The 27,972-nt window shown below is 38.4% G+C and overlaps 4 protein-coding genes across 4 annotated transcripts; 2 read left to right on the forward strand and 2 right to left on the reverse strand.

The window, feature by feature from the left end:
* Nucleotides 1-393: 393 nt before the first annotated feature.
* On the forward strand, nucleotides 394-11,242 carry LOC133530094 (phosphoenolpyruvate carboxykinase [GTP]-like). The gene is given in 14 exon segments (XM_061867927.1): nucleotides 394-683; nucleotides 1,665-1,758; nucleotides 4,074-4,219; nucleotides 4,599-4,783; nucleotides 5,152-5,274; nucleotides 5,705-5,747; nucleotides 5,750-5,768; nucleotides 6,136-6,349; nucleotides 6,619-6,811; nucleotides 7,233-7,387; nucleotides 7,390-7,430; nucleotides 7,775-7,924; nucleotides 8,248-8,445; nucleotides 10,250-11,242. Coding segments are annotated over 14 exon segments (1,716 nt in total). The 5' UTR covers nucleotides 394-633; the 3' UTR covers nucleotides 10,355-11,242.
* On the reverse strand, nucleotides 11,183-27,849 carry LOC133530080 (sister chromatid cohesion protein DCC1). The gene is made up of 5 exons (XM_061867910.1): nucleotides 27,629-27,849; nucleotides 17,000-17,190; nucleotides 15,157-15,965; nucleotides 12,728-12,891; nucleotides 11,183-11,795 (listed from the first exon to the last, which is right to left on the reverse strand). Exons 1-5 carry the CDS (start codon nucleotides 27,637-27,639, stop codon nucleotides 11,690-11,692), a joined length of 1,281 nt encoding a protein of 426 aa, XP_061723894.1. The 5' UTR covers nucleotides 27,640-27,849; the 3' UTR covers nucleotides 11,183-11,689.
* Nucleotides 17,955-19,585, forward strand: LOC133530088 (mitochondrial import inner membrane translocase subunit Tim23). The gene is made up of 3 exons (XM_061867921.1): nucleotides 17,955-18,284; nucleotides 18,538-18,645; nucleotides 18,896-19,585. The coding sequence occupies exons 1-3, from the start codon at nucleotides 18,065-18,067 to the stop codon at nucleotides 19,153-19,155; spliced, it is 588 nt and encodes a 195-aa protein (XP_061723905.1). The 5' UTR covers nucleotides 17,955-18,064; the 3' UTR covers nucleotides 19,156-19,585.
* On the reverse strand, nucleotides 19,568-27,563 carry LOC133530079 (protein DENND6A). The gene has a single exon (XM_061867909.1). The coding sequence runs from the start codon at nucleotides 27,335-27,337 to the stop codon at nucleotides 25,658-25,660; it is 1,680 nt and encodes a 559-aa protein (XP_061723893.1). The 5' UTR covers nucleotides 27,338-27,563; the 3' UTR covers nucleotides 19,568-25,657.
* Nucleotides 27,850-27,972: the final 123 nt, after the last annotated feature.

The raw sequence follows: 27,972 nt of genomic DNA on the forward strand, positions 1-27,972 counted from the left end.
CTTATTTATAGAAGTCATTGGTGACATATTAAAGGTAAATAGTGACGTCAACGGCCATATATGTGTCGCACACGTGCGTATGCATAAAACCAAGCCTTCTAATGCAATGCCTTTCGTTCCCGTCACCAAATGACGCAATAGTGCCTTGAAGTTGCTTGGAGTTGATGAAATATAACGCATTCTTACCGAGCCCCAGTAACCGAAGATTGCTATACCAACAACATATCTAATAACTATAAACAATGATAAATCGTTAGATAAAGGTTAAAAAACAAGTTCGCATTTGTTTTTAGTGTGCACACGTAACGCTCGACACACCCGCGCTCTCGACCAATCACAGCGCGCCGTGCGCTCAAGCCCCCACTATAAAAGATCTCGCGCGCAACATTTTCAAATTATTCCACATTCAAACGCGCACGCACTTGTGGTCGTTAAATGGGTGATAAATTAAATACAATCGCATACTATAGATGGCTCGTGTATCTATTTAGTTTCACGAATTCAGAAGAAATTTAGCAATTGTTGTAGTTTTAGTTTTCTTTTTAATCAAAAAGTATTAATTTATTTCTGTTATTTTAATTCAGTGAACGGTATTTGCTTTAATTATTTCGTATTTTTTTAAACTCCTTCAAAATGCTGCACTTCAAGTCGGTTCCTGAAGACTACGTCAGGCAGTCTGCCAAGTGAGTAGCTAACCCATGATTATTAACCTCTGACTATGTTGGCACGAGTAGCATGAAAGAATACTTCATAATTATTAAGGAATAATTATGAATCAAAGACTAAATTTTTGATTAATTCATTGACTGAAATAGACAGTTACAATCATAGGGATTTTCTGTAATGGTAAATTTAAAATTTTCGTCACATTTATTCAGTCTTTCTTTGTAATGTGTTTTTTTTTGTATAACATGCAAACGCATACTTTAATAGGCCGAACGAAGCGAGCGTCTTGTAGTCAATCATAAACACATCTATCTCATGATAACTTTAGTATTAATTTAATTAATTTAATCAAGTAATTTCATGTTCTTGATTCTAGAATTCTAAGCTACAAATTCGAAAAATTCACACCTAGTTATCGCGATGTAGAACAAGCAAAACCCATAAAGTTGCCTTATACCGCGTTACCGGGCTCAATCTTCTCAGATCAAAACTGATTTCTCTGAGGCTTTTAACAATGATTCCATTACGAGTCTAGTGACAAAGTTAGAGACTTTACATCAGGTGTCTTGCGTTCAACTAGTTCGTATTTTTTTCTGTATGATGGCCGGCAAAGTGCCCCAGTGAATGATAACAATAGCGATTTTACTAACCTGTATTTCGGAATACCTCAGGGAGGCGTTCTAGGACCATCACTAAATATTTCACATGTATTAATATGAAACAGGCAAAGATGCTACAACTAAGTATATTTTATACAGATGACACAGCTAACTTTGAAAAATATAATACTTAGTCAGATTTCTACGGAAGATGTGCTGCAGTATAATTTAAAATGAGTCTTATGCAGTTATATTATTCGTGCACTACTTAATAAAACGTTATCTGCTTCTGCCCTAAGATTGGCTAGAAGAGACTGTTGCTACCTTTATTTACACTGTAAATCCGATTCTAAATTTATTTTCATTTGTTGTGCATTACAAACACTTTATTTGTTTCAGATGCGCCCAAGTGGCCCTAAACTGCAGCCGCGCTGTGCATGCGCCGGCCCCGCGCAGCGCCAAACTGCCTCAACTGGCGGCTCTGACACCTAAGGTAATTTTAATTATTTTTCACTTCTCGTAAAATTGTCATTGATGTCACGTGTAAGCGACATAAAATTGCTTATTATGCTCTAGAACATAAAGTCAAATCATCTATTACGACCCTTATTAACTTAGCAATAAAGTTCAAAATCTGCCATACAAACTGCTAACCCTGCCAGCGCGCCCCTCACCAGCGCGCTCCCGACAGGCGAGGCCCGCGCCCTCGACCGGCCCAAGTACGATTTTCTTTAATCTTGAACAAATACGGTAAAATAACCTAAAATATTGGATATTTTTGTAAATTTTCCTTGCAATCGAACAAAAATTCTGCAAACAAACAAACATACAATATCCGCTTTATAAAGCACATCTTCAAACATCAAGTGCAATAAAAACTGTTCACATAAAGTACCCCGTTTTCAATGCTCTTAAGTAGGTATATAAGTTTTCGCCTGATTGATTTATTTATTTCAATAACTAGACTAAGGACTATGACGATCCTTTTATCACGGTCGATTGGCATTAGTAACGAAACAATTAAACACGTGTTTCATTGGCCAAATAGGTAAACAGATAAAACGTTAGGTTAGTAGGGTAGGCGTCTAATTATCGTGTTCCAGATGTATTTAAATTTAATGAATACCCAGAAACGATAAGAGAGTCTAGAGTCTGAGAGAACAAAGATCTGTTTTATCCGAGAACAGAGTCGAATGAAATCAAAGTATCATAGTCTATATGATTGTGCTAAAGTAGGTAATAGAATTAAATAATAGATTCATTGGGTGTACTTAGTATGTGTGTAAAGACAATTTCGTACCTACGAATATGTACTTCGAATTTGGCAGCGAATCACATAGGGATGTACGGGTCTACCGTACTTCCCTATGCGGTCACTAGTAGTTTTCAACAGTTGACGATTGACAATTCATTTACCACAAAACACATGGCGTCGTACAGTACCATCTCCTTCAGTTATCAACCTCGGAGAACGAGTTTTTCTAAGACTTTACACATACAATCGATGAATATTTGGCATTGATAAAGGACCAAGACTAGGTAATTTGATCTCATTGCATTGTTAATTTTATTTTTATTTTTATGTATATTTTGATACTGAGTCTAATTTCTGATCTTAATTTTAAATGTAAATAGGCTTTGTTTTAATTTGTATTGTAATTTTAATTTTAAGTTAGTTTTAACTTTAATCTAGTTTTATTTTGACATGTAAATTAACTTTATGAATAAATGAGTATGCGTATGAGTATGAGTAATTACATATTCCAATATGCAGCCAGCGTCAGTAGTTTCTAAATACTTGCCTACCTACTGAGACTAGTTAATAACTTAATAGTCTCTTGATAAGAAAATTGTGACTGATATATGAGCCTGCAAGAATAGGTGATCCAAATAGGTTAATTAGTACCTCAAAATTAGATTTAGGTAGATGTTGGTTATTGAAGTGTAGATGTTTTTGAACTACAGACTACACAAAGAAACACTATACATGACGAATAGCTCTGTCTATAGTGTTGAGATCCTAATATAAAATTCGGAAGTGTATCGAATCAATGTGTTATTTTTAGCAACAAAGAATTTGCGTCACCGCGAATACTTAATACTTAGTATTTACGTGATATTTTTAATTCTTTGTCATCTTTCTAGCCATGTGTTAATGTATTAGTTTCACTTTTATTATTGAATAAAATTGAAAGAAACAACGATAAGTACCGTGAAGCAAATAAAGTAAGTTGACGCGCGTTAACATGTATACAGGAAATTCTTTGAAACCTGTTTATCCTCGAGCACCATATTTGTTTACAGATTGAAACAATGAAATGTAGCGTAGCTGGAATTCAATCTGCGTCACCGAATAGATTATTAGAGTCAGACCAAGACAAGTCTGCAACGATTTTGATAGCACACGCAGCGCAAGTATTATTTTTAACAATTTTAACGTCAAACTTCTATGAAATTATTTGTGACGTATAAATAACACATGCACTGCATGTGCTATCAAAATCGTCTAACTACGTATAAATGTCCACTGTGTTACTATGGAGGGTAGAGTTAAGGAGAACACTACTGTATGTGTATGAAAAAGTGTCCGCCAAAAAACCCATAGTGGCGCCATAGTCACCTCTAGAATATTTGATAACAAATTACAAATAATTGACCTTCAATGCGTCAAAAACGGCTAAATTCATAGAGCTACTCTAGCGCCACTTTGGAGAGATTTGTTATTTATAGCTGACAGCTGGACACTTTTGCAGATTTTCTCCCATAAGAGAGTTATTGTGGCAGCATCTCAATAATTACCTTTTCCAGGTCCGAGCCTTCGTGGAGCGCAGTGCTGCCCTCTGCCAGCCGGAGCAAGTACACATCTGCGACGGGTCGGAGTCGGAGGCCGCGGCGCTGCTGCGACTCATGCAGCAGCAGGAGACCTTGCGTCGTCTACCGCAGTATGACAACTGGTGAGGAGCCTTATATTTATTTAAGCTTTAGCAAGCACAAAATTACAGGAATTGCTAAATGGCTTCGAGATAACGATGTTACGGTTGTGCCATTGTTTTGCTCGATTTGATGGGGGCACTTCTGTATCCCTTGTACTGTACAGTCAGCGTCCAATACTTTGTAGCAGTCAAAGTGGCCAAATAGTTCGGTACACGGTACAAGTATTTGACGCTGACTGTACACTTACTTCGCCGAAAAATGCCTCTTTCCATCTCTAGGCAATAATTTTCTCTTAAACGGGTCACTTACGTTTTTTTTTGTTTTTAAGTGAAAACCTTACCCTTAAGTATTTCTTCATGACATGATTGGCATGAACTCTAAACCATGTTACTTTCACAGCTACCTAGCCCGCACGGACCCATCAGACGTGGCTCGCGTAGAATCTCGCACCTTCATCTGCTCCGAACACGAGCGCGATGTAGTGCCAGCGGCCAGAGCTGGGCAGAAATCCGCGTTGGGGAACTACATCGCTCCTAATGACTATGAGAGGGCGGTGGCTGAGAGATTCCCAGGATGTATGAGAGGTAAGTCAGCATTTCTAACTAAACCTTTAAACAGTCACATTCATCTGACGTAGTACCAGTGGCCAGAGCTGGGCAAAAGTCTTTGTTGAAGAATTATATCGTACCTAACAACTATGAGATGGGGAGAGGACGGTGGCTGAGAGATAAGCCAGCATCTCTAGCTCCCTCCGCCGAGAGCTGCCATATGCTAACTGTTGTCAAACAAATTTTCCGTCTCTCAAACTCCACGTCTATTGCATACACTTACGATTCTATATCAACGTCTTACGAATTGACAGTAGATGTGGACGATGGTACACGCTCTTCTGCTAAAGTATCTTTATCCACTTACTTTTTTATGTTCTGATAATAACAAGTATTTATTCTAGGTCGCACCATGTACGTGATCCCATTCTCCATGGGTCCGGTGGGCTCTCCTCTGTCCAAGATCGGCGTGGAGATCACCGACTCGCCGTACGTCGTGTATTCCATGAGGGTCATGACGAGGATCGGTAAGTCGCATCTTTGAAAGAAAAAAAACATCAGTTCGAAGTTGGTTCGAAGATATAGGTCCCAGTAGAAAAATTACGAGTATCTACTTAGGTATAGGTTAACTGGTTTATGCCATTTTACTATAAAATCTCATGGGAACCCAATATTCTAGCCAAACTCTATGGGATACCCTTTTTCTGAGAAATCCCGAAGATGATATCTTGGACCACCCATTAATTAATTGTTACTTATTTACAAATGATCTATCGATCAAGGTAGGGTCTAAAGGACAGCTTTGTAACTTGGGATCCATTATTTTTTTAATTGGCCCGGTTTCGCTGTCAATTGTAGTCAAAACTGTACTTATCATGTAAATATGAACGCATACCTACTATAAAATTTTTAATAACGGTTACTAGGAAAAGGTAAATTCTTACAATCTCCCAACAGGCAGCAAAGTCCTAGAAGTCCTACGGAGCGACGAGCAGTTCGTGCGCTGGCTGAGCATATGCTGGTACGTTATTCTATTGACTATATACCTACGCTACTCTGTCAGCTTATGATCATACTCCAGAGATCTGATCATTTTACCGTACTGGCACCCTCAGACCTGGTCGCAGAGCTAGCTCGCATTGTGTAGCATATAAAAAATCTCCACATGACGTTAATCCTCAATTGACACAACGCTGACGCTGAGCACCAGTAGCGATTATTGTTAGTAGGTACCTAATTGATTCCCGGCGCTTGCCTATTTTATAACATTACAGTACCTTGTTCTACAGAACTCGAAGATTAACAATCCGAATGAATTCTGATTTGCACAGTATCATTTTCTGTGGATTTCCATCCAATTGATGTCTGATTTACCTTAATTTCTGCAGATCGTTGGCATCACTGACCCTCAAGGCCGCAAGCGCTACATCGCAGCCGCGTTCCCCTCGGCCTGCGGGAAGACCAACCTGGCCATGATGACGCCGTCCCTCCCCGGCTACAAGGTGGAGTGCGTCGGTGACGACATCGCCTGGATGCGGTTCGACAAGAACGGCGTTCTGCGGGCTATTAATCCGGAGAATGGGTTCTTTGGAGTCGCTCCAGGTTGTTACAGATGTTTTATTTTATCTAGTATAAAATAAGATATTTTATTAAGACGCAAGTTTCTATTATAATCGGCTCTATTCCAAACTCTTTATCACAAAAGCCATAACATTATGGAGATATCGGTATCTCGTAGCTTCCAGTTGGTGACTCAACACCAACAGGTCTTTAGTTAACTCAATGCAACTATAGTTACCTAAGTAATGAAGTGTAGCGGAAATGTATAATTATTCCTTCACTTATAAGAATTTCTGTTATTTCTCTTACAGGAACGTCTGCAGCGACCAACCCCATAGCAATGGCAACAGTATTCAAAAACACGGTGTTCACGAACGTGGCTGAGACCAAAGATGGTGGTGTGTGGTGGGAAGGCATGGGTCCGGCGCCCGAGAGCCTGACCGACTGGAAGGGGCAGCCATGGGACCCGAGCAAGAAGACGCCTGCAGCGCACCCCAATTCTAGGTTAGTTGCTTAGAGAACTGACCTCTGAGCGCGTCTAGATTTACCATCGTCTTACATCTTCCAATTTCTTGGTTAGTTAGTTGGCTGAATGGAATCTTTCGGTAATTTTAGGAGCCAACGCATCTAAGCTAAAGGGCCGTATTGTCTTTGGATGTGCCGATAGCCCTAAAAAAAGACTATTGGACGTGAGTGACGATAAAATTAAGGAAATACAACATTGGTATCTATGGGATTAAATAAAGGTACTGCCAGGTAGGGATTACGTCACTAGAATCAACGTAGTACGTAATATCGGTACCTATTCACTTAGGTTGAGAAACAAACCAAAAGTTAGAGTTTTTCCTAACTTTTAAGGGGGCACTTTGAAAAAAAAAATTCGGTCAGAATATAACCAGGTCTGACAATATCGTTTCACCCTCAGATTCTGCACGCCTGCGGCGCAATGCCCCATGATCGACGACGCCTGGGAGAGCCCCGAAGGCGTCCCCATCTCCGCCATCTTGCTCGGGGGGCGGCGCCCTGAAGGCGTCCCCTTAGTCGTGGAGGCGAGGGACTGGGACCATGGCGTGTTCATGGGGCAGCCATGCGATCGGAGGCCACTGCTGCCGCTGAGCACAGCGTAAGTTAAACGAAAACTTTGAGCCCAGAAGACATTCCTCTTGTGATGATGACTGACTAGTGCTTGGAATTGGTTCTCACTGTTCGCGTATTTTGTTGAAGTTTTCTTACACCAACTACAGAAATATTTTATTTTACCTGCAAGCAGAAAGCATTTCATTTTGATGAAGATATGATAGTTAAATAAAGATTTATCTTGGTACGTACTAGGTACGGCCTAATTCCGGTATATCTAAGCTATATCTAAGTAGGATTTATTTAGCCTCACAAACAGACTACAGAATTCATCTAAAAATCCTCTATTTATGTGCAACATAAAAAATTTCAACATCCAATTCCTTCCAGGGCAAGGTTGTGATGCACGACCCATTCGCCATGCGTCCGTTCTTCGGATATAACTTCGGGGAGTACCTCCAGCACTGGTTGTCCATGCCGCGAGCTGGCCGCAAGATGCCCAAGATCTTCCACGTCAACTGGTTCAGGAAGGACCAGCAGGTATGTAACGTTTACTTAACTCGTTAGCTGCTATGCAACGCTCGTCACGCTACGTCGTAGTCGTTAAGGAAAATCATCGAAAAAAAAAACCGGATTAATACCTACTAAGGCCTAGTTTCTCATCTGGGCTAAGTCAATCTGGCCAAAACCAAACCTTACCTTTTGGGCGCCAAAAACACCTGATGTCGTAGTAAGAATCCATGACTGCTTGCTGCGCTTAAAAAAGAACTCTTGTAGATGTTACAAGGTTCGCTGTCAATGTAATCTCTGTTTTTCAAGTGAGGAACGCTTTGTATATGATGTTAACCATCCTAATCTTCCAGGGCAAATTCCTCTGGCCGGGCTTCGGCGAGAACTCGCGCGTGCTGGACTGGGTGCTCCGGCGCTGCGACGAGCAGCCGTGCCACGTGGACACTCCGCTGGGCTTCGTGCCGGCCCCCGGAGCCCTGCCCGTGGACGGCCTCGGTGACATCAATATGAAGGAGCTGTTTAGTATTCCGAAAGATTTCTGGATCAAGGAGGTGAGGTTCTTACTTTTACTGACTGATATATTACCTAGTAGGTAGATGAAGCTTGTGTGAGTAGTAAAGATCGGCGGTCATATATTAATTTAACACACTTACCGCCAAAAATTTCAACTGACGCGCGAAGCAACATCCCAATACCAACCTTCGTGCATTCCGACAAGGTTCACTATGACGCGCCGCGCGCGATAGACATGGTGTTCAAAGGGTTAATGGTGTAAAAGCGTGACCGCTCGTTTCGATTCGTCCATTTATAATCTGGCAAACACACTTTGTCAATAGGAAAAGGCACGAAATTCAAATTTTCCATGTTCCATGGGAGCACAAACATTCGTGCCTACATTTTTAGGGTTCCGTAGCCAAATGGCAAAAAACGGAACCCTTATAGATTCGTCATGTCCGTCTGTCTGTCCGATTCTGTCACAGCCACTTTTTTCCGAAACTATAAGAGCTGTACTGTTCAAACTTGGTAAGTAGATGTATTCTATGAACCGCATTAGGATGTTTACACAAAAATATAAAAAAAACAATAAATTTTGGGGGTTCCCCATACTTAGAACTGAAACTCAAAAAATCTTTTTTCATCAAACCCATACGTGTGGGGTATCTATGGATAGGTCTTCAAAAATGATATTGAGGTTTCTAATATCATTTTTTTCTAAAATGAATAGTTTGCGCGAGAGACACTTCCAAAGTGGTAAAATGTGTGTCCCCCCCCCCCCCCCGTAACTTCTAAAATAACAGAATGAAAAATCTAAAAAAAATATATGATATACATTGCCATGTAAACTTCCACCGAAAATTGGTTTGAACGAGATCTAGTAAGTAGTTTTTTTTTAATACGTCATGAAATTAAAAAAAAAAAAATTTTTTTCATCATACCCATACGTGTGGGGTATCTATGGATAGGTCTTCAAAAATGATATTAATGTTTCTAATATCATTTTTTTCTAAACTGAATAGTTTGCGCGAGAGAACCTTCCAAAGTGAAAAAAAGTGTGTCCCCCCCCCCCGTAACTTCTAAAATAACAGAATGAAAAATCTAAAAAAAATATATGATATACATTGCCATGTAAACTTCCACCGAAAATTGGTTTGAACGAGATCTAGTAAGTAGTTTTTCTTTAATACGTCATGAAATTAAAAAAAAAAAAATTTTTCATCATACCCATACGTGTGGGGTATCTATGGATAGGTCTTCAAAAATGATATTAATGTTTCTAATATCATTTTTTTCTAAACTGAATAGTTTGCGCGAGAGAACCTTCCAAAGTGAAAAAAAGTGTGTCCCCCCCCTGTAACTTCTAAAATAACAGAATGAAAAATCTAAAAAAAATATATGATATACATTACCATGCAAACTTCCACCGAAAATTGTTTTGAACGAGATCTAGTGAGTAGTTTTTTTTTTTAATACGTCATAAAATTTAAAAAAAATTTTTTTCATCAAACATATACGTGTAAGGTATGTATGGATAGGTCTTCAAAAATGATAGTTAGGTTCCTAATATCATTTTTTTCTAAACTGAATAGTTTGCGCGAGAGACACTTCCAAAGTGGTAAAATGTGTGTCCAAAGTGGTAAAATGTTGAACAAGATCTAGTAAGAAGATTTTTTTTTAATACGTCTTAAATTGTACGGAACCCTTCATGCGCGAGTCCGACTCGCACTTGGCCGCTTTTTTAAATTTGCTGCCTTTTTCTACTGACGAAAATGGCTTGCCAAAATATATCTGCTACCACGCCCTTATTCCCTCGGTCTTAGTTTTGACGTATATTTTAACACTTGTTTTTTTCTTCAGGCGGATTCCGTAGAAAAGTATTTCAAAGAAGAAGTGGGCGATGACCTGCCAAAGCAGATGTGGGAACAGCTGGAAATCCTCAGGAGGAACATTCAGCGGTCTTAGACAAGCCAAAGATCCGTGGACGAACGAAAACTAACCTTATCCACTGTTGAACAGTGTTCATAATCGGTAAAGAAAGACTAACAAAAATAATTTGTATTCGTTGATAAGCAAAATTGAACCGTACTTACTGTTGATCAGTGTTCAAAATCGATAAACCAGGAATAACAAATAAAAGAGGCAGTTTTGACAGATACTCCATATTTTATAGAAACCGTTAAAGTGTATATTTTAGAATATTTCGTAGTGTAAAGGTACCCATAGCATCAATTTGGGACTGTATCAATTACCTACTGTAAGTATGAATTAATATGTATTATTTATTAATTCTAATATTTATTTACATCTGTCAATACTGCACTTTAATCTTTTAGTAAGTTCGACATATGACGTTTTTTCAATTTGGAATATTTGTTTTCCATTTAAATATGTCGTCGTTATTCAACTGGTCAAAATTTTAGATCTCTGGCAATTTATATTTTTATGCATTTAAATTCCACGTATTCGATGTACCTACCCATTCCTTTGAAATAATTTAGCGTAAGTTTATTTTAACGATGTTTTAATGAATCGAATTAAGGTTTTAATCGATAATCGGAAGAATGAATAGGAAATGTCAATCGATGAATGTATTATGGCTGTGCTTAGCAATTAATGACGTTTCAAACAAAAGGCACCTCTGTCAATTGTCAATAAGAGCAATTTTTTATTGCATGTAAATGTAATTAGCGACTTATTGACAAATGAAAAAAAACGTACCTTTTGTTTGACAAATTAAGAATTTATTTGACGAAATGTAAATAGGTTAAGAGCATGCTCAAATAAAGCAAATTGATTTCTAATGATTTATTGTAATAAGAAATGAGATTTTAAAATAAACGTTTATTTTTACATTTGTGTACTAATTTGAATGTCAAACCAGTAGTTCACCTAATTAGTTAATTAAACCCAACGATCAATTATATCTGTCGGCAGCCGATCGTAATGTTCCTGTGTAATAATAAAGCAATAAATAAACGTTTCACGATATGCCTAGTAATTTCACGATCTGGCTGACCTTACGATCGGCCGCCGACACATCCAATGCGGTTATACGTCGGTGCATTGGAATAAACAAAACACTTACGAAAATGCTCTGAAAAACGGCTTCTCCGCTATCTCCTTCAACTTGATACCTTAAAGTCATAACAACAAGGTTCACTTTTTGCGAACGCAAAAGTTTTTTGGATGGACGGGCGTAGAGACTAACGCTCGGCGTATTTGGTCACGAAAAAAGTTCAATTTCATCCGAAATCATATCTTATTATTTAGCGATTAACAATACATATAAATATGTACTCATTTCATATGTTTGGCTGAGAACACCCTGACGCCATCTTGTGTGGAGGCTCGCGCGTATTTCGTCAGCAGAGCGTTGACGTTCAGCTTCTCTGTGGCGTAACATCTGTAACAATTGGGTACTTGACACATGTTGAATACTATAACAAAATTTAGTTAAGTGGATAGAAAATGAGCCATCAATTATAAAAAAGTGGAATTTAAAAAATTATATTGAGATTATACAAAATTACAAGGTTCCAAAATCACAAAAAAAAAAAATTTTGTCTTTCAAAAACAGAAAAGAAAATGGTACCCATATGGTACCATTCGATTCTTTACATTTTATTGAAAAATAAATTATATGACAACTATACACATAAACGCAATATTTCAGGGTCAAAATTGCCATTTTCTTGATCTTCCATACATTTAGGACAAAGAAATGTAATGTGACGTCACATCACATTATCATTTTGTTAGAGGCGTTTTAATCATCGAATGCGAGCGTCGGACTTTATCTCTCAATTCTGACGATTTTATTGCTTAAATGCCATGAGTCCTATATAGACATTTGATCCTCGGGAAAATCAAGATCGTTTGACATTATTTACAAAAAACTGTCAAGTAGCTAATTGAGAATTTGATTATTTCCTACATTCGGAGAAGGAAGGCAAATACAACTTAACGTGAATGACAGGGACGCAGATATTAATATCTTTTATCGCCGCCGGTAGGAAGTTTTGTCTTATTTATCAGACTGCAGTGAAATGAGCTGGATATTGTATGTCTTACATATCAGACTACGGCGGTTAAAAGAGCGGTCGGAGTTAGCTTGATCTGATTCTATGATCCAATGGCACTGGCATATTTAGAAAGGTTTTTAATGTTGCACTGTACGAATATGATGGTCGTAGAATTGTCGACGTGATAAAGCAAGTGTGTGGTGGTGTGGTGTTAAAAAGTGACATATTATCATTTGATGCGTCGACATAAATTGATAATTTGATCTGTGGGTGGGCATTTTTATTTGTGTGCGTACGGGAAAAACCCACTTACTCGATATACGGCGATATCTGGTCGACGCTCCACTTGGGCTTGGCCTGGAACAGAACCTTGAACCGCTCGTTGATGTTCTCGGGCAGCTCGGCCTCCGTGAAGCCCCACACTACTGGCGGAGAGCTGGTCTTGTCCACCAACGCTATGCCCCATAGCATTGACTCCTGGCAAATTTTAGTAAGGTTATTCAATAGTATTTAGAATAATATAGAATAGAATAATATTTATTCAGGCAACACATCAATTATTACAAAGAAGAAAATACATTAACAACAACAACAGTTAAAAAAGAAACATTGGAAGTTGAAGAATACAGAACAGATAAGGATGTGAGGTTGAAATGGTCTCCACTCAGCATTGCAGTATTTACAAGGTAAATACCTCCTAAAGTGCACTAGGATAGAGACACTTTCCAGACAGATTTTCATAGACATAGACATAGACATAGAATATTTTTATTTAACACCACATTGAAACATGTTTACAGGCAATACTACAAAACATTACAAGCCTTAAAATGAAACTTAATTAGGCACAAATTTATGTTTACATGTAGATATAAAAAACTTTTAAAATTATGATGCTAAAAAGGAGCGAACCTCAGCATGTGTTGCAGCAGGCTTACCTACTACAACGCTGGTTTTCAGGCCGACCCTTCGTACAATACGAATTTACTTGCTGCTTGTCGGAAACTGTATGGCTAAGACTGTTTGTGTAGAAAATAGTATAGGTATGCAAATATATGTTTATGGATATATTTATAAGATTATACTGTATGATACTATGACATATGTGATAGTAGGTTTAATGTTTAGGCTAAATAAATACGTTGGGTAATAAAGTATATATTGAGGAGATAAATAACATGAATGTAATAATTTTACTATAAGTAAGTACCGAGATTAACAAAGTTGAACGGCGCATAAGAACGATTTCGACCACTACAGATACGACGGTTTTACTCTAGTACCAGGAGGTAGCATGCTTTGAAATTCTAGAAGTTGTTGTTTGAGTTTTAATTTAAAAGTACTAATTGTATTTAAGTTTTTGATAGGTGGCGGTAAGTTATTCCAGCATTTTGTTGCTGAGTATTTAAAACTACCTTTGAAAACGGCAAAGTGACAGCGAGGCAGTAACAAATAATCGCAAACCGATCTGATTCCATACAAGCTTGACCTGCTACCACGAAATTTAAACTTATTAAATAGATACTCTGGTTTAGACGTTTTAAAAACACCAAATAACAGAGATGAAAGATGCAATTCTCTGCGTAATGACATTTTAAGAATACGTGCTGAGTTCAAGTATGGCGTCACGTGCTCTCGTGGGGCGACTCCAAAACAGTAACGTGTGCAGGCGTTTTGCACTCTTTGCACCATCCGGTCTGTACTAGCTAATAAACGTACATACGTACGTACGTACGTACATCGCCTGTTGCTATCTCTATCACACGTGAATAATTATATTGCTATCAAGCTCGCACAGTGACATTGACAACCGGCATCATGGGCGGGTCACTGTACGAAAAGCTAGAAAGCGTAGAAACGAAACTTTATAACTAAAAAGTGTGACCAAAAGAGAACTCAAACTACGTAAGTTTTTCGCCAGATATTTAATTTTTGACACCAAACTTTTAACACCAAATGTATTTTTATTTAACAGTTAGTCTCATCGACACGATTTTAACAAACTCAAACTCAAGTAAGTTGCGTTGTTCACAGAGTTCCTAAGGCCACCTTTAGTCTCCATCATAAGATCATTGTCATCGGTGTTTCATATGTTTGCCAAATTTTAGCTCAATCTGCCTCAAAGATCCTCGGTAGTTTGGCTTAATCAGACTTACACACTACAACCAAGCACTACAAAGCTTACTACAGTAAAGCTAAACTATTTTATACACCGTGGGCCAGTTAAACCCACCCATTCCTGAGACGCACCTGCTTTTAACCACGTATTCCTGGTCATAACGTTTACGTCATCACATGACACGTTTACGTATACGTTTAAGTACGAAATATATTTATAAAAAACATTACAACGCATTAGTTTTTTTTTTACAGATAAAAATTGCGCTTTACTTTAAAACATTAATGTAAACAAATTAACAGTAACAAATTTTCACAAAAATTGTCATTATCTCTAAAACTAGATCGAGATCAGGAAACTTTGTATGACATTTTAGTCTCCGGCCAAGAATACACCATTAAAATTGGGTTCAATTGGCCCACGGTGTATTTAGCATTGAACTGCTCAAGATTTGATATTCATTAGATTAGTAGACACCGGCGTCATACCTACCTTCACGTGTGTTTATTTTAAGCGCCAATATAACAGTTGAGCTGTTATTTAATATTCTAGAATTAAAACAAATACTTCACAATAAAAAATATATATATATATTTGAAAAAAAATCCAAAATAAAGACTTACATCTGTAACCATTCCCTCCGGCACCGAATCCCTCCAAGCCTGCATAAACTCGGTCAAGTTAAATTTTCCAGCACTCTTCAACAGCACCCTCGCTAAAAACCTGCACACTTTCTCCTGCTTATACTTATAATACTGAACCCCATCTTCCTCGACAGACTCTTCAGTATAAAACTTGAACATACTTTCTATAATCGACAAAGGACATAAGTCTTTTAAACTGTCTAAAGTTATTTCTTTAGATATTTTCTCTAGATGCCAGGAGTTCTCTTCAATAAGATCGAGCATGTACGATAGAACTCTAAATTCGTAATCAAACTCAAGTAATCTATAAAAACCGTCTATTTCTATTGCCTGAATATTTTCAAGTTCTTCATTCAACTCCTTTCTTGACGCTTGAACTTCTTCGAAAATCGCTTCATAAGTTAAAAGCGTAGACTTGTCTATAGCATATTCCAGCTCTAAACCTTGGAATCTAGAAGGTTCTAGTAGTTTCTGCAGCTTATTTAAACGAGGTTTGCACGGTTTTAATTCATAATAAGTGAAGAAAGTGTTGATAACTTCTTTATATTCTATTTTTCTTGGCGGTTTGTCACCTTCATCAGATTCGGTAGATTTGTTTAAGGAATTATTTGATTTTTCAAAGGAGGTGTCGGAGTCATCCATAGAGTTATTGGCTATGGTTTCATCTAAGCCAGTGTTGGCAGCGAAAAGTAAGTCTGGCACTAATAATAAGCTATTGGAAGTCTCTGCCTCTTTTACGTCGTAGGTTTTGGTGGATGTGCAGAGGACGACGTTTTCTTCGGGATCGCCTAAAAGGGTATGAAAACAAATTAATTTAAAAGTGGAACAATTGACTGTCTTAGGTTTTTAGGGTCTGTAGGCAAATGGCAAAAAACGGAACCCTTATGGATGCGTCATGTCTGTCCGTCCGTATGTCACAGCCACTTTTTTCCGAAACTATAAGAACTATACTGTTGAAACTTGGTAAGAAGTATTCTGTGAACCGCATTAAGATTTCCCACAAAAATAGAAAAAAATAAACAATAAATTTTGGGGGTTCCCCATATTTAGAAATGAAACTAAAAATTTTTTCTTCATCAAACCCATACGTGTGGGGTATTGGATTAGGTCTTCAAAAATGATATTGAAGTTTCTAATATCTTTTTTTTTTTCAAACTGAATAGTTTGCGCGAGAGACACTTCTAAAATAAGAGAATGATAATACTAAAAAAAATATATGATGTACATTATCATGCAAACTTCCACCGAAAATTGGTTTGAATGAGATCTAGAAAGTAGTTTTTTAGGGTTCCGTAGCCAAATGGCAAAAAACGGAACCCTTATAGATTCGTCATGTCCGTCTGTCTGTCCGATTCTGTCACAGCCACTTTTTTTTAATACGTCATAAATGGTACGGAACCCTTAATGGGCGAGTCCGACTCGCACTTGGCCGCTTTTTTACTTTTATTTCCAAGCTTGATAGCATCGTTTGCAGACGTTGCAGCTTAATACAAAATTAACCTTTTTTATGATAGAGGCAAACGAGCAGACGGATCACCTGATGGTAAGCGATTACCGCCGCCCATGGACACCTGCAACACCAGAGGGGTTGTAAGTGCGTTGCCGGCATTTAAGATGGGAGTACGCTCTTTTCTTGAAGGTTTGGAGATCTTCCGGGGGAATGAACGAAACCGGTTTGAAAAATGAAATTGTTTCGCAACTCTGAGAAAGACTAACCCCCCCTAGCCTCAATTACTTAGTTACCTAATTTATGTTTTATCCCTTTCTTACACATGTATGAGACCAATTGACAAAGGATTGCGAGCTAATTGTAAAATTATACCTTTAAATATCAGTTCATTGCCCTCCTCGATTTCTTTCAGCAAATTAGCATCGAGCAGCATCAGACTGAGGTTTTGTTTCTGGCTGGCGGCGTCAGGGAACCTCAACACCTGGGTCACCTCAGTTAGCTCCGATTCGTGGAGTTTCGCAGTTTTAATTATTTTTCTGACATCCTCGGATGTTCTTTCCTCGCTGTAATGAAAAAAAATAACGTTTAAAAGGCGTCGGAGCATAAATATAAGCTCCTAAAAGAAACTTAATAGCAACGAGTCACGTGGTGCGGGTAATGCACTTTTAATGCTAGGCTCTCACTCTCTAAGGATGGTATTCCATCTGTCCAATTTATTGGTCCAATGTGTATTTGCATCTCACATTTTGCTTAATGAGAGAGTGAGACGCAATGCACATTGTACAAAGAAATTGGACAGATGGAATACGATCCTAATAGGGACCGTGCGCGTTGGAGGGTCTGCCATCTTGTGGCCTGAATCGGAACCATAAACATGTACATTTACACGTCACGTGTTTTCTCGTGCATAGTAGGTTCTGCCATCTCTTGTGCTACATCGGAACAATAAACATCACATTTACGCCTCGCGCCAAAAATCTGACGGCTCCCGTGCTGCCTCCTACAGTTCATGCACGCTCCCTATATACATTGTTGTCGTGATCGTGATTGCGTGACGTAAGTAATGAGCACTGTATATATAATCTATCAAGCCATTTCCGTCAGTAGAAAAAAGCGACAATTTTAAAGAAATGTATCAGCGAAAGGTTATCTTCTCATAGAAAATTTTAAATTTGCGCCGTTTTGCTAACAAACTTCTTTGACCGGCTATAAATAATATTTTTCCATAAAGATTTATTTTGTTCGAGTAATTTCTTTGAAAATTGTGAAATTTGTTTATCATGACACTGGCAACTTCATGTTCCTAATTTTTTTGGCTTTAGCAACACTTAGGGCCTGACCTTTCATACTTTTGACATTTCGAATTTGATTTCGTAAATTCTTCACGATTGCTGTAACATAGTTTTTAGTTTAGTTTAAATTAGTGAATAAACGAAAATGTCCCTTTTTAGTGATATTTTACCGACGATACCGAAGAACGATGAAAAGCCGCAAGGGCAGGGCGCTGCCCTGTCCCCGTACCTTAACTTCGATCCTCACTACATACCGAAAATGCAGCCCGAATTCCTGTACCCTGACGACAGTCATATGGCCACTACAGCTAGAAGATCAAATGTAGCTTTACCCATAATTGGAATGTCTTTTATGACCGGTTCAGGTACGTAATATCATCATTGAAGTTTTAATTTATAACCTCAAAATTATTTACATAATTGTGCGCAGTCCTTTACTTATCGGTTATTTGTTAGTAGCGAAATAGCCAACACGTATCTTAACATGTAAACGTTCAATTGTAGTACATAACTTAGTAACTTATTTACTGAATTTTCTGTTTACAAGGTTACATTTCATGCTGCTCCCTAACTTACCAAGTTTAAGCATAAAAATCGAGCATTATTGGATATTTTTAGGTTTGGGAAGCATGGCTGGTCTGTATAAAGGTCTACGAGCGACAACACTGGCAGGACAGACTGGAAAAGTGAGACGAACACAAGTTGTGAACTACATCATGAAACATGGTCAGTGCCAAGTTTGTTTAGACTTATTTTTATATACATGAGTCATATCCATTCAATTGGACCTACACAATGCAATTCATGTATAGTTTTCTTATAAGATTTCATATGTTTACTATTCTTATATGACTTACAGGTCAGATTTGGTAAACAATGATCACTAATACAAAATTAACCAACAATCAACGCCAGGAATCGCTCCTGACAAACTACTCAGTTTAAAAATAAAACTTGGTTGTTTGATATATTTCAGGCACAACAACTGGCTGCACTCTGGGCATTATTGCATCATTCTACTCCTGCATCGCCCTTGGAGTAACCTGGGTCCGAGACAAAGAAGACACCGCCAACACCTTCATCGCAGCCGCCACAACTGGCATGATCTACAAAAGCACTGCAGGCCTCCGCTCAGTCGGCCTCGGTGCTGCCGTTGGCCTGACCCTAGCAGGCGTGTACACCTTAGTTACAGACAACGACAATATATGGAGCAAAGCACAGTACAACAGATTGTGATCGCACACCGCCTATAGTTATATGTAAATAAATAGACTGTTAATTTAAGTTGATTTAATTGCAATCAGCCAAATGATTCAGTGCACAGTACTTAGTCAAGCCATGTCTGTGCTTGGGTCTAAGCAGGGTCTGGCTGTTATGGGTGATGTAACCATGTAGGTTGGAGATTATGGGATGAGATGCCGACTTTAACTGATGAAATTCAGTAAGGATACCTTGAAAGGTTATACTTGTGGAATTTTCAGTTTACACTGTTTAGAGGAGTAGGCTGTAAGGCCTAGAACAGCCTACTGAGAAACAAACCTAGTATCAGACCCTGCAAATAATGTGTAGTGTGTTCCTGTCAGCGATCGTGAGCCCGTGTCAATGCAGTAGCACAATTATACAGCCTGTTAAATTTTAATAAAACTCATTATTTGAAAAATTAAAACATTTATTTCATTTACAGCTTTTTACACCAATATGCTGTAAAAATGGGTATACCTTATGAAAGTATTATAATGCGTGTCATCCACGATGACGCGCAGATGTGTCAAATCTAATCTTTAATAACATGACAATACAAGTCAAGGCGCGCGTCGTCGTGAATGACACGATCTATATTATGCTACGTCTCCAGGTAGAAAATAGAAGTGAGAATAATCTAATCAAGCAAGGTTGTCATTACCATTATTGACATAGTTAAGTAATGACTATTTCTATTTGGAATCTTCACTGCAAAGAAATAAGTACTACCCGTATTCAGCAACAGTTGTTATCTCTACTATGCTTCAAGGTATGCAGTTTTAAATACAAAGAATGGAAGATTCTCACAATTAGAATATCTTCCACTACTTTATATAATCATAATACCTAGATTATACGACTACCCTGCCCCTGGAGTGACGAAGCCCTAAAAGACCTGTCCGCCCTCGGAATACGCAACTAGCGTAAAGTGGCGCAGGATAGGGCAGAGTGGCGCTCTCGTGTCAGAGGCCAAGGTCCTGTTTGCGTCACTGAGCCAGTGAAGTAAGTATAGATTATTTTATTCATTTTTGACCGGTTTGCTCTTCTAACATGTTTCTATGTAAAGACGTACCTTCAGGTTTATTTATAAGCGATATTTCGAACTTGTTTTCATGGATATGTCGGTATTATGGTATAGTGGAGAAAAAACATTATTTTAAGCTTATTTAATATTGAGCAACGGAGCTAGCACAACTTAAAGGTCGGAAATGCAATCCTAAAACATACTTTATACTACCTACTTAACGCATTATACATAGTCCTAATATTACACATAACATTATTTATAATTAAAATATATTTTTGCATTACAAATTCTCATAAATCTCATAATACATTAAAAACAATTTACTGAAAATGTACATAAACAAAATTATTTTCAAACATGTAGTTTTTGCTAGCTAATTAGTTATAAATTGCTTAAGAAACATACTATAATTTTGGCACTAATCTTCTTGCAAATAAAACGCAAGCTGTTGATTCTTGACATATAGGTATCTAAGGACGGGCCTTACGGGCACTAAGAATAGCTATTTGAGCGGTGTCACTCAGGAATTCGAGCCAATCGTGCAGTCTAACGCAACTAGTTGCGACAAATCGCGCGCGCGATGCGAACTGATCAACCAATCGCGTCGTGGCGTTAGACTGCACGATTGGCTCCAATTCGTGTGCGTGACACCGCTGTACTGGCCCCATTCTTATTGCCCGTATGGTCCGTCCATACATATATATATGGACAATATATATATATGTCTCAACGGTTGATTCTGGTTATCTTTGCCGTATTTGACTTTTTCCTAGATTACTACGTCAACTCTTTAGATTAGGTAGCTTAGCGGACTGTGGGCTCCTTTAGCGCAAAAATGAGAGAATTTAGCAAATAATATTACATTAATCTTAATTAGTAATATGCCTCCAAATGAAATAAAGGAACCAGACGCGTAGATATGTAGAGTCGGACCAAGTTGCCAGACTAGACAGTGCAAGTGTCATTTTTAACGTCAAACTTCTATGAAATTATGACTCTTACTTAACACTTGCACAGGCTGGGCTAACAAAATCACTGCCAACTTATCTTGGTCTGACTATTACTGCATAAGGGATTGACGCTAATATTCCTATGGTCCTTTTTCAAATGGAAAGACATAATACAATTAGGTAGTACCTACGGGCTACGGCGGGTCCACGTGAGGAAACTGCCGCGCGAAGACTGCAAACACACGCGTGGCCACAATGCCTCGGACGTGGCACTTGTCAACAGAGTTGCCCAACGAGGCAGCAAATTTGTGTGGATTCGCTAGTTAAGTATCATAAGTGGACGTATTGATAAAACAGAAAACTAATAAAACTGGCGGAATAATACTAACAAGTGATAACATTATCTTAATGCCCTCTTATTTATTACACTGTACCTGAACATGCAACCATATTTTATGATATATTATGGCCTAACTCGCCTGCTTCCGCAGAAATAATTATAATGTTGGATTTTAAAGAGCCAGAGACCAGTAAATATTAAAGACTCCAATCAAGTCGCCGTTAGGGTTCCGTGCCTCAAAAGGAAAAAACGGTACTATTTGCTCCGAAACTACTGGATCAATCAAGTTGAAATTTGGTATAGATAGTTAATTATTATGTAAGTCTGACCCAAAGACGAACAGTCGGACATGTAACGTAAATACGAACGTACATATTCGCATCCAATACAAAGATCGTCGTTCAGTTTTAATATTTACTTGCCGCTATCTCTAACGCTTTTAATTTTTTCAGTACCTACTTATGAAAGCAAAAAAATGTAAATGATCGTATATTGTCCAGACTTATTTTCAAAAGTGATATTTAATAAAATCTACTATTGTATACTTTGTACCAAAATCAGTAGTAATTTTATAATGCGTTAGAGATTCATCTTATTATACCTATAGGTTGGCTAGGTGATGCGCTCAGGCAAGAATGCATCATCTCGCATAGGAAATAAGGTTGATATTTGAATGTAGTAATGCTACAAATGTAATGTAAATTTTTACGGTCTGACTTCTATAACATGTACAAATAGATGTTCATGTTGTTTCTTCTGTTATTTTTAGGCAAGTTTTATGAAATCTACTTTATTAAATGCCTTCAAATTCGATCAAATCAATATTTTTAGGTGAACCAATAACAATTTTGCCATTATTCATTAAATTTCATACACTTGTGTAAATCTGTCGAAATATTTATATATTCAGTTTTTTCAATAGGCAGTTTCTTTTTACCCCCATTTTTATTTAATACAATAAAAACTTTAAGTAACTTGTATTATAATTTGATCGAATTGCACTAATTCCAATTGTATATCTATAACAAACTATACAGAATAATATCATATGGGAGTACAATTATTATAATTCATTAAATTGACACAAAATCTTATCTCCAAACTCAGCATAATGTACAGCTACCATCTGAAATCAGAGACTAGTCAATTTATAGACTTGCATTTTCCATATTTCACTGGTCTCTAATTTCAATAATTAAAATTACCATAGACTAACTATTTATTTATTATGAATTATGGCTGTAAGATTGTACATACGTGAGCTATATAAAAAATATATATAAATATATATATATATATAGGCAGGAATATATTTCAAGTTATCACTTTATACATAACAAACAGTTTGGTTAAGGCCCTAAGCATACGAAGAGCGTAAGAGACGCGTAAGCGTATCGTAATACGCGCGTAGAACGACAGCGCTACGCCAGTGACGCCATAATTTCAACTTATGAGATTTCACTTATAAAATGATTACGCTTACGCGAAGCTTGGTGCCCAGAACCAGAACCAGAACAGAGTGTAAATTTAATTTGATAGCGTGACGAGCGTTCGCGTTTGCGTTCTGTCTATTTTTGTATGAAATATTGATAATTGAACAGCCAAGCGGGACGTTTTGGAAAAGCATATATCTCATACAAAATGTCACTTAACACAAACGCGTTCGTCACGTCACGTTATAGAATGAAATATACACTAGTGGTACAGAACTCTACGCGTCTCGTATACTCGTATCGCTTTTACGATACGCTTACGCTCCGTGTGCTGAGGGCCTTACTTTACGGCAAAGTCAAAGCAACGAGTTACTACGAGGCTGACACTGACATATTAGCTAGCTTGTGCGTAACTTACTTTCTATGCATCTCGCTGGTACTAGCATATTAGTGCGAGCGAGATGTACCTATAGAAAGTAAATTATGCTAACGCAGCGGCATACGAGAGCGAATAACTCGCGAGCGCAAAGCGGCGCGGCGGCACACTTCCATAGGTATCAAAGGATTGATTCACCCGCGCCCCGCCGCGCCACTTCGCGTTCGCGATTTATTAGCTCACGTAAGCCACTGCGTAAGTAGGCTAAGGAGCCGTCCTGTGCTGAATTACATTACGTGTTACGCATTTTCGTGTATTGGCAATATCTTAACGACGGTAGGTAAAAACAAATCTGAGTCACTTGTATGAAATAATAGCTATTTACAGTTACTTAATAACTAATTTACCTAATTATAGCAGGAAAACGTTATTTCAACAAGGTGAGAAAATAAACAAGGTATTTACTTCATTCTGTATAAGCTAACTAAACCTTACTGAGTAGCAATGGAAGTAGAGTTCTCTGTACCCCTAGTGTAACTTTGATCGACATCATAACGTGACGAACGCGTTTGCGTTAAGTGTCATTTTGTATGAGATTTTTGACTTTCCAAAACGTCCCGCTTGGCGCGCTGTTCAAAAACCCATACAAAATGAGACTAAACGCAAACGCGTACGTCACGTTTCAAAATCAAATTTAGTTACACTAGGGGTACTGAACATTTTAACTAGTGGCTTTAAATAAAAACAGAAGTTGAATCGGCAAAAAAAAAATTCTCGAGAATAGGCGTGTCGAGCGAGGAAAACGCGCGCGCCGCCTCGGCCGAGGCACGTCTACACTGGCAAGGCAATCTCCTCGCGCACAAAACAGTATGCTCGCTCTGTGTGAATCCGACTAATCGCTTGAGAAATACGACCTGTAATGGAGCACAGCCTAATCATTGTCATTTTTACAAGAAGCCGTATAAAATTAGCATTAAAGTCAATGATAATTCATTCTAAATTCAGGGTCAGAAAAGGACAATTTGTATGTTGTTTTATAATTTTTGATTAACTTGTACAATGATCATCAGGTGTATATCAGAGCGCCCAAGGTGCGCGAAAATATCAGAACATCTAAGCTCCGCTCCGACGTATCTGATGGCGGCTGTACAGTGAGCAGCAAAAGTAATTAATCGGGCCAGGTGTCCAAAATAATCTGCACATGCTCTATTCATGATCTTAACAAAATTGTGTTCAGGACATTTTGAGCATTGTGGCCGCTTAGGTATTGCTCCTGACTGTAGTAGACAAGATTGAATCGATCATTCAACATTGGCCTGGGCATACTTCGCCTAAGAATACATAAAATGACAGAGAACTCTTACTTATGTATTGTCCTAATTAATACGACATAACCCACAAATCAACATGTCTTATCGCCAGGTGACAACCAAAACTCACCAATTGCATAAATATTATTAAACAAAAATCAACCTTGTTTTGTTGCGAGTAATGTTCACTATGGCTCTGTGATAGTTATTACTGAGTTTTAGTTGTCACCTGACGATATGTCCCATCCACGAAATCGTGACATTCCATCCCTGAGCAATCGAATTTCACATTATGAAAGAAGTTTCTTTGATGTAACAGTGGCGGAGAGTCTACAGATCTTTTACTTCAAACATCCAACAGGTCTCAGAAAAATTAAGCTGAATTAGCTCCAGGGTTGTTCAAAGGATAAACTGACGCGGCGCCACTGGTACAGTCGTCTAAGATATGTTTACACTTTTGCACCTTACTCCTTTGTAATAAGGCGAAATAAGTCTTTGGCAACTTAATTTTCGATACAAGCTTTTATCGCTGACTGTACTTTTCTTTCTACAGGCAACTAATACTCATCGAGACAATTTTAAAAACCCCAAACGCAATTAGGTTGCGTTGTTTTATCAGAGTTCCTATGGCCACCTTCTATCTCCATCATCAGATCAGCTCGATGGTACCATAATATTGCATTGTCACCCGACTTACATATGTATGAAAATTTTTAGCTTCATTGGAAACAGGGAAGTGGGTCAATTTTAACTTGCAAGTTAAAAACAAAAAGCCTGTAAAATAAACATACATGTGGTATTTGTCACTGTACCCGTCTGATTGCAGAACTTTATGAGACAAGCTGCATTATGTCACTTTTGATGCTCAGATAGCACAATGAGTCAAGTTTAATACACTCATGATGACCTAGCACTGTATCAGCAGCACCTCCTGCGTCTTAAACCTGTTGTTAAGTGTGAATTAAATCTCTTAACAGCAAGGGATAGCCCTGCAGTAGCTCAACTGAATTTTGCAGTCCGCGCTGCAACCTCTCAGCCTCGAGGCGCAGCATTCTTCGTGTCACAATCCTGCATTCAGGATACTCTTCATATCCTCTGGCAACACACAGTTCAGATCATCCAAACGCCTCGCTAGCAATGTCCGAGTGTTATCTGCTACCGGCGGCTTATTTTTCAACACTTCCCGCAGCTTTAGAACCATATCCACAATTTCCACTTCCTTTTTACCTATTGACCACTGTTTCAAGTCACTCTCAGCTAATGCCTCAAGCTGTAAAGCATGTAGCTTGTTTGTTAAGTTGCTATGCCTCTGATGGAACCAGGCGCTGAAGTTTAGAGTTTTAAAAAAGCTTCGGTATAATCCTATCCAGTCTCCTTTAATACCGGATGTCAATTGAGGTCCGGCTTGTTGTAATGTTGCAAAAAAGTCCTCAGGATTGAACGGGTTCGGTATTGGTGGTGCTCGGAATGGTGATATATTTTTCTGCAGTGGCATTAAAGAAGCCATATACCTTTCCAATGGTATCATGAAGCTTTGAGTTAGTTCTAGCAAATGTCTCCGCACCATTGCAGTCTGGACTTCTGACGGACGGTCAGACTTTATCCCATTATGTAGCTTCTTGATTATAGCTTTATCTTTCTCCAGGAACGTTTTATATTGTGTGTAGACACCTGGTGCTGTGTCTAATAGCTTTATATTACCAACTTTTCGCAGTTTCGATTTCATAGACGTTGGGTCACCCAACTTGATAGTGTGGGGCCAATGTTGCAATGTTTTTGTGAAGAATGGATTTGTTACGCCTAAAATTACGCAAGGTGGGTTGTACTGCTTTCTGGTGAACTCTTTAAATTCGCTGTCATGTATAGTGAAATATGGTCGGTACTCAGCAGCATATGGAAGAGGCTGGATTAGGTGTGTAAGTGCTTGGACAAGTGCTGAGCACTCTGTCGGAGAACTTGCCATTACCACTATAGGTTCCGCAGTTAGCACAAGTTCCCAAAGCAAATGTAAGTGCGATATAACTGATGACAGTGCATCAAACACGTTAACATCTTGTATAGAAGCTAATATATGAGGTACATTTGGAGACATTACTTTAGCTATATCCGAACGTGTGATCTTACCAGTTTGTTGATTAGGAATGTATGACTGGAAAACTGTGCCCAAAACAGGTAGTAGAACATTCTGTCCTGCGTCTAGAGCTGGCCATCTATTTATATCATGGCAGGCAGCTTCAAGACTACTCTCGCCTTCTTCAAAATGCTTGGGCGCGATTAGTTGAATAACCTTGTAGAACAGGTTTATAAAAGGTAGCCGCGTGAGCAGAATTATGCTCTTCTGGAAGTATCCTCGAGGCAGCGACGGGTCTTTAACCTGACGAAAATAGACGAAGCCCCAGTAATGCGTCGCATCCGCGCGTAATGTCGGCACGCTGTCCTCATTATACAGCAACTGCTGACGCGAGAGCGGCGCGCGTGACCGTAGCCGCACGTGAAACTGCGTATCACCCATACATCCCGAGTTAGAGTCAGGGAACGCCAAGTAACAAATATTGCACTTTTCTTGATCTGTCAACTTCACCCCTGGGGGGTAAACACTCTCCATAGCCTGCCCCAACTCCAAGTCGAACGTGACCACGCACATGCAGTGCAGCCAGTCCGAAAACCTGCTCCACTTTGCCTGGAATTCCATCTCCTCCGTGGAAATGTCATTGTCTTCGAAATGTAAGCCACAAGCCATGACTGTTACTGAAAACACATACACATAACTACACTTTTAATATTTAACCACACTGTATTTCACATATTCACGGTGTCCCATAGTTTATCGAGTTGTATTCACATATTTTTACACGTTTTTTCATTAGTAAAATTATAAAAACAATCAGAGCCCGCACAGAGCGTAACAGCTGTTCCATCAATATGGCCGCGCGCGCCAAAACAAAAGTTTGGTTCGTCTCATTTACAGAAATGTATTGAAATTTTAAACTTTTCATGTAGCAAAAGTGATAATCACACATAAAACACTTACCCATCTTCCATATTGTTAAGTTTTTAACACAAATAAGCAAGGAAAAATAAACAAAAAAAAGTAAATACTGCCGAAATATCTGCTTCAAGCAATGCTTTATAAATACCGGCGTTTTCTTTATGCATCGTTCAAACAGTTAACAAGTTTAGTTATCTTGAATAAGAAGCGTTTAGTTTAGACAAAAATGTTGCCACATAAAATATAGTGAAATCCATAGATAGACCCTCTCTAATCCTAGTACTCACGGATGTATTTGTAGTCACACGAGCAGGATGTAGTTATCTGCTAAAGTGTCTAAAGTGTGTAGTTATTTGTCTCTCTCTAATTATATGCTGTTCTCGCTC

Source organism: Cydia pomonella, chromosome 22 (genome assembly GCF_033807575.1).
Source record: "Cydia pomonella isolate Wapato2018A chromosome 22, ilCydPomo1, whole genome shotgun sequence".
NCBI classification, from domain to species: Eukaryota; Metazoa; Arthropoda; class Insecta; order Lepidoptera; family Tortricidae; genus Cydia; species Cydia pomonella.

Coding starts and splice junctions, on each gene's coding strand:
- LOC133530080 (XM_061867910.1), bottom strand. Junction 15,966..16,999: donor CAATGAACTGATATTTAAAG/GTATAATTTTAC, acceptor ATACCCTTTTAG/GCGATCCCGAAGAAAACGTC. Junction 11,796..12,727: donor CAGATATCGCCGTATATCGA/GTAAGTGGGTTT, acceptor CAATTGTTACAG/ATGTTACGCCACAGAGAAGC.
- LOC133530079 (XM_061867909.1), bottom strand. CDS start 27,337: ATGGCTTGTGGCTTACATTTCGAAGACAATGACATTTCCACGGAGGAG.
- LOC133530088 (XM_061867921.1), top strand. CDS start 18,065: ATGTCCCTTTTTAGTGATATTTTACCGACGATACCGAAGAACGATGAA. Junction 18,285..18,537: donor GTCTTTTATGACCGGTTCAG/GTACGTAATATC, acceptor GGATATTTTTAG/GTTTGGGAAGCATGGCTGGT. Junction 18,646..18,895: donor GAACTACATCATGAAACATG/GTCAGTGCCAAG, acceptor GATATATTTCAG/GCACAACAACTGGCTGCACT.